Genomic DNA, 10,398 nt, shown 5'->3' with positions numbered 1-10,398 from the left:
CTTGTTCCATTGATAATGACATTAATTCAACCGATAAGATTGTCTTTCACATAAAATCTTGTTACATGGATCATGGCATTAATTCAAATGATAAGATTGTCTTTCATATAAAATCTTGTTAGGTGGATAATGTTAATTCAAAAATGTGGATGTATCTTTTTTCAGATGAGTTCATAAACAAAATATCTACCTACTTGCATTGTGGAACATTTCTGTTCTTAACCCTAAAGCTACCAGTGCGTGTTTGAAAAGGTAATTGACATTTATTAATCTCGTTTCTGTGACACCTTCCGATGACGAATTAAATATCATATGAAGAAAAATATATTAGTCTGTGCTGGTTATCAAACCGTGCGATTATATATATATTATTGGCATTGTTAACTGCAATAAATAATAACAACGTAGACCAATAATCCTCAACGACAACAAAAATGTTGCGTAACCTATTTTCAATTTGTAATAATTATCACTTTCAACAGAATTTGAAATGGAATAGAACATTAAGTAATATATAGTTTTTTTCATCCAATTAATCCATATTCCATTATTTACGCTGTATAACATTAATATGGTAAATACGATTCGGTTGTCATAATGTTACTTTAACTACATTTGTTTTAAATATTCGCAGAAAATGGTGTATATTGAACTGTACACATGAACGGTTTGTTAAAAACAAAAGCAAAGAAAACTTATTTTTAAAACGTTTACTGAAAACCATTTGCAATACTGTTATAAATAGTATTTATTAATTTCCTATCTTTGAAGGTATCCACCAGTTTCCCGAATACTTGAAAGTATCAAGCCACTGTATAGTTGAATGTTTTCGAGGGATATTTTAATTTCGTTTTATCCGCGATCAATTTAATTTCCCCAAACTTGAACACTCCAAAATTAAATGTAAAGAATGACAAGACAAATAAGCTACACACCCTGTTACAGATTGGTGTTAGAAATTGACAATGAATGAACATTTCTCTCCGTGGATTGGTATCAAAGAGAAAATCGCAATATTAAACAACTTAAGGTGGTCATTTTTCCTTCTTACAATGAGGACATTACGCTGAAATCCAACATTGGGAGTATGGTAGAGTACTGGTAGATAGTTTTTCTCTAGATACTCCCGCTGTCTTCCGCCACCCAAACTGACACGTTCTTAACGTATCCTGCATGTGTTATAAGGACTTAAAACTACACTAGGGCCCGTCTGATGTGAATGTTTCTTTTCACAAACACCCAAGCTGCAAAAACTGTCGAACAGCAACACTTACATACCGAGAAAAATGAAAACTGTATAGATGCTGCGAAAACGAAAGTAGAAAGTAATTGAATATTGCGAAAACATACTGATCGGTGAATGCGTTTGGCACGCCACCTGGAAAACCAGACCGAGGCTACCGATGAAGATCACAGGTATGTGTAAACCTTCAGTTGATGTAATTGCGATTTTGTTTAGGCTTTTGTGATGCTTTAATGGAGGAAAATGCCGAATTAAGTTGTTGCAAAGTATTTTTTTAGTAATATTTCAGAGGTAAGCTAAGAAAACAGCCAAACTCTGAGTGTGTTTTGTTAAAGGTAACTGCTGATATGTATGGTAACATTAGGTAATCGTATAAGGTAGGTCGATCAGCTAGGTAAACTTTGACTTCACGGTTCTAAGAACACGGTAAGACGCTTCTCGGTATTAGGGAGAGCTTTGTCCATATAAAGTGATCGGTTTCCGTCGCTAAACGTAAAACTTTTTTGTTATAGTTTAAAGGTACATTCAGTTATCATAACAATTAATAAATTGATTAGCACACGTGTCTGCACATATGAATCTGTGGATGAGTACACAAACATCAGAACAACATGTTTATTGATCATAAAATGACATAAAAAAACAAGTGCATGCACTAGAAGAGATTATAAAGAAAGTACTCCATTGTATGGTGCACAGTTACAAAAACTACTTTACACCATTTCCAGCTTTGAAAAATTTGAGCTTCTTATTTCAAGATAGAAATATTATATGGAGTAAACTACTGATTGCGCATGCACCAAAAGCAAAATAAATTATTCATATTATTTTTGTGTTAATTAAACATATATATACACGATTAAACAAAAATTATTGTTCAAATGATGAAGATCGTTTATACTTTGTCGGCGGTGGAGCATCTTTAAGATATATAATAAAAACTGAAAATGGCATAAACTTTGATACAATTGGCATCTTTGGTAGATCAAATGTAATCATATAGGGATAACCCAAATTACCGAGATTCATTCACGTCCATATAAAACAATAGACTTCTTGGTATTCTTCAAATATAGCATTTATAACAATAATTGATTATTTATGGGAAAGAGTTTTAAAATCTTGAAATTTCATATCAGGAAATAGTTTGATGTCATATCTGTGTGTCAATAAATTGCGATAATATATTATTTTTTGATCAACAAATACCTTTGTATTACAGACATCTTTAATGTAGGTTTTCTTGCATCACGTTGCCGGTCGACTGTTTAAAATTGTCAGCATGGCCCAAGTAGCTGTCACAGAAACAGAGGTAAATCTACATTTAAAAATATCTTTTCCAATTATCGGTAACGCTTTCATAAAGATTTTAAATTATCTATAATACTATATGACAATTCACGCCATAATATAAGACTATTAAATATATGGATATGAAGGATAGAGATATTTTACTCAATTGTCACAAAACCTCGAGGCTTGTCGAGAGTTTTACAGCATGTTATGATCCCGAGAATATTTGTCTATCGTACCTCAACGTTTTTATTGCAATTTGCAAATAAAGATATCCCATAGATGCAAACTGCATAATATAATCCCGCTGTATTGCATGGGTAGACAAGAGAAATAACACAGATTATCATACTTTTTGACGAAGCATTGATAGTGGTCAAGTGTGTTGTGTTTTGTTATATCTAGTTCCAAAGAAAGCTGAAACATTTACTTGAGAAGGATGATAGCGACTGCAAACTACTTGTCGATGTTTACAACGAGGTCAAAACCTATGCAGAAAACAGTTCCCTAGTTAGGGAAAATGTCCTGCAATTTGATCCAACATTCTTTGAACGTGTGCGTCAGGGCGTAACTGACTTGACAGAAGCCGACCGTCCAATTCTAGTAATAGGTAAGTAATGTATACATACCACGACGATAAAAGAAAAGCATGGTTTTGTTTTTAAAACAAAATAAAGAAAACAAAATATGTTAATAACTTAATTAAACAATGGTATTGCCTTTTATGGGTTGAAAACAAAATGAAAGATTTTTGTGAATAGAAATATGTATATTGTACATGTATTGTTAAGTTTTACCTTGTTAGTCATTAAGACGAAAACATATTAACTTTAATAAAACCTGTCATATACATTCGATAACTTAAGATAACAACTGCAATGTACTCCAATTAGTGACTTATTAGTATTACATTTAAAAGTTTATTTTAAAAACCTTTAATGACGTATATAAACAAAGAATGTAATATTTTTTTTATTTTTGACAAAAAATACAAAGTTATTACAAACGTTTCTTGATAATTTATTTTATCTACTTTTTATTTATCGTAAAAGGGGAAACTAGTGCTGGGAAAAGTAGTTTCCTTAATTTACTGATCGGAAGAAAAGTCCTCCCGGAGTTAACCCGTCCTTGTACCCACTGCATGTGTTGCATCAAGAAAGGAACAACACTTGAAGCACGCGTCAGCTCGTTTAATAGCTCTAAATTGAGCGAGCCCCAAATCATCAGCGGGGTCGGTAAATCTGATAAGGAGTTTCGAGCCCAGTTACAAGAGCTCGTCAACGAAGACAATTGTGAGAGAACCCTGGATAGATGTATTGAGATCTTTGTGCCCAGTTCAATATTAGAGGTAAAATATTTTCACCAATTTAGTACTCTGAAGTTAATTTTAATTTGTTCACCTGTTATTCTTTTAAATAATGTTGATGGTTATGAATTTATATTGCTATTAGGGCAATAGTTTTTATTTGAGAGTACAAGGCCAGCATGGGTGGCGGCGTCATCATAACGTTTCTTTTTTATGATGTCTTGTGGCGCTTAATTTATAGGCCGCACCTTTACTCACAGAAAATACAAGTTAAAAGTATTAAATAATCTTAAAATAACTCTGAATAAATATTCGGACATCCAATGATGTCGCTTTGCAAGTTATTCAATGCTGGAATATACGTGTGTTAAAGTCATATAAACTTGCCTTTATCACTGTTATCAACTCCTCTCTAGTCTCCTCTAAATCTTAACATTAATTGTTTCGGTCTTGACATTTATGCTTATCTCCAGGCGGTTTAACTACTATACTATCTTGAACATAAAATGTATCCAAAATAATTTGATTAAAATTGAAATGCCGTTTTAGTGACTGTACATGAAGTGTAATACGAATTGAGTATTTGATCTTTAACATTTCTTATGACTAGTAGCATAAAACATTTCAGGACAAAGTCTATCTAGTGGACACACCTGGATTCGGTGAAAATGAACGAGTTACGAAGTCACTGGTGAAGTACCTACCCAAAGCTATAGGGATCATCTTTATTCTCAACGCTACAGTGTCCCTCGGAATTGCCGATGACAGGGTGAGTACCTCCCGTTGCATGAATCATCAGTGAATCCTTTACCATATTGAATTAAAGTTTTAGAAAGCCGGGAAACGAATTAAGTATACCCTAAGACATACGATAAGGGGTGAGTATAGAAAGAGCCCTCGAACGTACGACAAGGCAGAGGGAACCCCAGCATGTAGAACGTGTGCTAAGCAAGATACAGAAACTGGGCAAATGTCAGAAAACCTGAATGTCAATGACCGATGTAATCACCGGGAGACGCCCCTCTCCATGTTACACAACTACAATAAACTGTATTCTATATTTTATAGTTCATTGGTATCTGATTTTTGAGTATATTTTAGATTGTATAACATTAGCTTTACTGCAAATATGGTTGTTGATTAGTATAAAATAATTATGTGCAATACTGTGATGGTCGCTGGTAATTGCAATATTACAATAGTTGCTAATTACTATAAAAGGATTAAGTGCAATACTGCAATAGTTGCTAATAAGTATAAAAGGACTAAGTGCAATACTGCAATAGTTGCTAATAAGTATAAAAGGACTAAGTACAATACTGCAATAGTTGCTAATAAGTATAAAAGGACTAAGTGCAATACTGCAATAGTTGCTAATAAGTATAAAAGGACTAAGTACAATACTGCAATAGTTGCTAATTACTATAAAAGGATTAAGTGCAAAACTGCAACGACTGCTTTGTTCTGTATGATACATTTTTCGTAATTTTTGACTATTTTTGTAGATGTGCACCTACGCAATTTATGTCACCTAAATGCCAATTTTACCATTGTTTTTCGTAGGGAGTTTTAATACTGGACGAAATTAAACGTCTGCGTGAAGAAGGTAAAATCCCTTCGTTTGACCCCACAAAAGTCTTATTCATCGCTAACAAATGGGACCAAGTTACGATTGATGAAAGAGAAGTCCATCGACGGGAGATGATCGAAAAAATGAAGGCAGTCTGGCCTAACTTTCAGGAGGACCAATTGTTGCCTCTAAGCGTAACCTATGTAAGTAAAATAACATCAATATCATGCTTGATATCTAGCATATAGAGCGGAGTGTTTTTATTGAGACTTGTGTGAGTACCTTATGTCATCAAGCCTTTTGCTTCTTCGAGTCACCAACAAAATAATCGTTTCTGTGTGATATGTTTACATTTTGCTAGATTGACATCGGTAACTATTCGTTACTAATCTAACATTGTACTTTTGCATTTCTTTTCATTAAATGTCAAATATAAAATTTTACGCTGATGCCCAATACATCAGCGGATATTTACAACCAATATGGCGACAAATGTTATTATACACATACGATGGAATGTCCCACAGGTTACTAGATTACAGAGCAGGGATTGCAGTAATGTCCCCACAGACTATGACACGGCGACAGCAGATTACCAAAGTGTCTTGGACAAGATCCGGGCAATTGTTGAGCATTGTGGTAATGCTAGATCGCAAGTCCACAAAGGGTACGTAATATATACTAATGCTAGAATTACCTATTGGTTTGGTATACCATGCAAACATGTAATTATACATATGAAGAAAAACGTTGCTCCTGCAAGTCCAGTTCGATATCGATAAGTAGACATTAGGAAGTGTAATGCGTATTTTCAAACATGTTATAGAATTTTGTAAATTGCATAAAAGAGGAGAATTCACCAAATTCGGGTATACAACATATAAACGTTTGTCCACTTTATTCAAATTCTTGAAAAGAGTATTATTTAAATGTTGCTGAAATTCTACATTTTACCACATTTCGGAAAATGCTATTTTACTTGATACTATTAAAAGAACAGTATGATCAGGTTCTCAATGAATGAGTTTAAACGTAATTTGGCACAGTTTTATAGCAAATACGAAAACAACAAATGTTTCTGCACACATTAATTCCATGTTATATAAAGTGGTAACCGTAGATTCACATTTTTCTCGGACGTTTCCCCATCTCCTGAGACTACTGAAATTGTTTAAACTAAAAAAAAGATTTCTATAGTAAGAACACATTATATTTTGTGTTAAAGGTTCCTATTAAGAGTGTTTAAACATATGAAAACCTTCGTAGATGCGACAGTTACCTATACACTTTTGTCAGCCGAGGAGAAGAAGATGAAAGTTGAGAATTTACAAAGTCTTGTGACGGTCATGGATTCCACATACGAAAAGGTACTAATGAAAGCTATGCTCTTTGGATATCTCATTTTTCGGGTGTCTTTATTTTACAAATATAATTCTAATTGGTCCTACATGATGACATGAAAAACGTTATATATTTTATGAAAAAATACATCAATTTAAATTTTGAAAAATATGTTTATATGTGTATATGTTGGTTACAAAATATCAATTAATTACGTGATTTCAGATATACATGTATACAGATTTTTGTTTCTTGTAGACTATTCTATCGACAATGTGAATAACCAGCGATCGGAGTCCGTCGTTGGACTTTTTCTCCATAACCGCTGGTCAGAATTTGATAAAATTTAATTGTAAGCATTCCTATGGGATCTGACTGAAAATTGTACAAATGGACTCATAATGCAATGAAAACATCCTTAAAGGGCGCAGATTCAAAATTGTACAAACGGGGGGATGAGGGGTGTGGCCAAAAATGTTAATTTGGCTATTTTCATAAAATTGACTTGTCTAAAACTAAGCATGGGTTAGCACATATAATGCAATGGTAGCATCCTTATAGGTTGGGGATTCAAATTTGTACAAATGATGAGGTTAACGCTCACTAAAGAATGATCTATGTATGACAATTGACAGAGAGATCTTTTCTCTGCTTTTCAAACTTCAATTATCAAAATCCAATTGATCGGCCATATTGTTGATCGATCAGTCCCAAAATGCAATTTGCACAACAATGGCCCCAGGGGAACACCCATATGAAATATGTGACACAGATCTTTACAGTACTTTCTGAGAAATAGTGGTAACATACTTCAACTATCAAAATCCAAGATGTCAGCCTGTCGGCTATAATGCTGACCGATTGGTCCCGAAATGCAATATCCACAACTAGGTTCATAGAGGAACCTAGCTATGACATTTGAGACAGATCCCTTGAGCAGTGTTTGAGAAATAGTGGTAACAAACTTACACTATAAAAAAATAAAGACTGCGGCTGGTCGGCCATATTGTAGACCAATCGGTCCTAAAATGCAATATGCACAACTAGGGTCTTAGAGGAACCTACATGTGAAATTTGATCCCGTTAGTACTTTCTAAGAAATAGCGGTAACAACCTTCAACCACCAAATTTAAAGATGGCGGCCGGTCGGCCATCTTGTTGATTGATTGAACCCAAAATGCAATATACACAACTATGCGATCTGATGATAGTTCGAGATGAATACTTTTATATGTCATACCACCCTTAAAACATATTACCTAAGTTATCTGAACGATAGCAATTATTGAGAGAGGACAAAAAAACCTCAACACACAAAAGAGAGGAAAGATGTATTGCACATAGAAATTCAACTTATGAGTTTGACCGTGGTATTGGTCATGGAATGGGTATCTACATTATCTTAATATTTTGTTTTGAAGGGAAAACAAGCTATTGACGGTTTGGCTGGACTGGTACAACGAAAACTGGTGGACGATGTTTATGATTATTTGAACAATCCGGCAAACACAAATGAAATATTCCCCTGGTCAAGTAGCAACAGACCCAAAGGAAAAGAATACGCGGCTGCGAAACAGAAAGAATACGTGGCCATAAGAGGATTTATTGCAGACGCTATCGGTAAACGAATTGCAAATTCACAGCAAACTATTGAGCATCTTACAAACAGAATGTCAGGATTTACGTTGGAGCTTAAGGGAATCCAGGAACAGATTGAGAACCTTCTGAAGGATACCGACGAGGACGTCTTAGGCCAAAGAGGAAGTGATGAAGAGACGCAGTTCAGAGTTTATGACAGTGGGCTCAGCAAGGCAGCTATTGCTACCATAGTAGCCACATCACCTCTGTGGATACCTCTTGGAATCGCCGGAGTAGTTACAGTTCTGCCGATTGGTGCAGCAGTGGATTTTGCCAAACGAAAATACAAGTTGGCAAAATACAACGCTAACCCAGGAGAGCATCTTAGTCGATGGTCAAAAAAGATTATCCGAGCCGGATATTCCAAGCCAACACTGAATTATATCATATTTAGTAGGTTAACCACTCAGATCGAGGAAGAAATGAACCGCATAGAAAAGTCCATCTCGGAATTCAGATTCATACTGCAACATCTTGAGAAAAACATGGAATCAGATGTCGTACCGGAAGGTTATTACGACATAAGGAATCTCTGTCGCCGGATGGATGAAAATCTTACTAAGACACAGCTCTCTTAGACAAAAAAAAACTATCTGAGAAGTTACCTCTATGATATAAAAGTCATATTAAATAACATTTATACCATTTTGCTATTATATGTGTTGAGAATTTAACAATAGACCTCATTAATTATCAAGCCATATGTTTCACAAGTGTTTTCAACCCTCTGGGTTGAGATTTTCCTATCTCACCCTTAAGGGAAGGAAAGAATTTATTAATCTATCAGAGCAGTGAGTGACATATATGTAATGGATAATTTCCGAAAACCTGTCCATTATTAGAGAGAATGGATAGTACCGAGCCCGCAGGGCGAGGTACAATCCATTCTCTCTAATAATGGACAGTTTGAGGAATTTATCCTACTTAAAACCCATCATACCACTACTCACTACCTTGCGTACCCTGTTTGAGAAATGGGACATCCCATTTCAGGAATTGCACAGGTGTTCACTCACCTGTGACAAATAATGGACTAACAATGTTGAGATGCATGCACAGTCATTTAGTTTTACACCTTTGGAGGTACAACAGTGTTTTTGAACATGTCGGATAGTGATATTTTCCTTACTCGGCCATCATTTACATGTAGGGATGTACGCAGCTGTGATTCAGATTGTTTGCCTGTTTGAAGTGACCTGTTTATTCGCACAAGAACAGGCGCATTGTCTAACTTTACATCAAATACATACAAGCAAGGTGAGTTTTTCCTACAATTTAAACATAACTGTTTTTTCCTAAAAAAATCTACCATACGCATGTTATAGATATGATAAAAAAAACCCATATCTGATTGCTATGATAGCATTGCACTGGAATACAATGAAACCTGTCTAATCCGACACCACGTGGGTGTTTGGTCACATTATTCAGGGTGTAGGAAAGTCAGATACTGTTGTATACTATTGTTGCTATTGTTGAATACGGAACAGTTACAGATAGGATAGGGAAAGCAGGTGTCAGATTAGACAGGTTTCGCTCTTAAGTATATTATGTTTAACCATAATCATCAGATTATATGTTATAAGGGTTGTGAGATATCTGATCTAAAAGACTGCATATTATCCCACCTCAGTCAAGAATCTAGAGTTCCTATTCCTCGTCAATTACAAGTTTTAAAAAGATGTAACAAATAATAATGCAAGAATCTAATTATGTTTTTTTTTATTTTCAGAACAGTAACAGCTAGGAAGGGGAAGTAATAATTTCGATGGAGGAATGAACTTAAATGTAAAATTTTGGATAGTCAAATAAACATGTTTAGTTTTCCATACAGCAGCGTTTTTTTTCCCTTTGTTTAAAATAGACTGTCCATTATTTTGGAGAATAATGAACAGTGGCCCTATAATAATGGACAGTGAGTTACATAATGGACTCCTAGGTGTCCATTATGTAATATAATGGTCATATACAACAAAGGAAACATTACTAGCTGGGTTTTAATATTAT

At 34.7% G+C, this 10,398-nt stretch overlaps 1 protein-coding gene across 3 annotated transcripts; it reads left to right on the top strand.

Moving 5' to 3' along the window:
• The first annotated feature begins 1,281 nt into the window (after window positions 1-1,281).
• Window positions 1,282-10,390, top strand: LOC138321696 (bacterial dynamin-like protein). Of its 3 annotated transcripts, XR_011208349.1 has the most exons (10): window positions 1,282-1,416; window positions 2,466-2,555; window positions 2,942-3,146; window positions 3,589-3,884; window positions 4,471-4,611; window positions 5,406-5,615; window positions 5,940-6,079; window positions 6,638-6,779; window positions 8,175-9,648; window positions 10,124-10,390. XR_011208349.1 is itself a non-coding variant. In XM_069265588.1 (9 exons), exons 2-9 carry the CDS (start codon window positions 2,526-2,528, stop codon window positions 8,967-8,969), a joined length of 1,959 nt encoding a protein of 652 aa, XP_069121689.1. In that variant the 5' UTR covers window positions 1,282-1,416; window positions 2,466-2,525; the 3' UTR covers window positions 8,970-9,670. The 3 variants fall into 3 exon arrangements, 2 of the variants coding, with proteins under 2 accessions (XP_069121689.1, XP_069121690.1); XM_069265588.1 differs by lacking the exon at window positions 10,124-10,390 and having other exon boundaries at window positions 8,175-9,670; XM_069265589.1 differs by lacking the exons at window positions 1,282-1,416; window positions 10,124-10,390 and adding an exon at window positions 2,127-2,136 and having other exon boundaries at window positions 2,462-2,555; window positions 8,175-9,670.
• The last annotated feature ends 8 nt before the right edge of the window (window positions 10,391-10,398 follow it).

This window comes from Argopecten irradians, chromosome 4 (genome assembly GCF_041381155.1).
Source record: "Argopecten irradians isolate NY chromosome 4, Ai_NY, whole genome shotgun sequence".
NCBI classification, from domain to species: domain Eukaryota; kingdom Metazoa; phylum Mollusca; class Bivalvia; order Pectinida; family Pectinidae; genus Argopecten; species Argopecten irradians.
Note: the sequence above shows the minus strand (reverse complement) of the source record. Positions and strands in the feature narration are given on the sequence as shown.

Bases quoted from the DNA above. Each gene is read 5' to 3' on its own strand.
- LOC138321696 (XM_069265588.1), top strand. From the start codon at position 2,526: ATGGCCCAAGTAGCTGTCACAGAAACAGAG. The intron at 3,147-3,588 runs GTAAGTAATGTA...TTATCGTAAAAG, and splicing joins CCGTCCAATTCTAGTAATAG to GGGAAACTAGTGCTGGGAAA. The intron at 6,780-8,174 runs GTACTAATGAAA...TTTGTTTTGAAG, and splicing joins TGGATTCCACATACGAAAAG to GGAAAACAAGCTATTGACGG.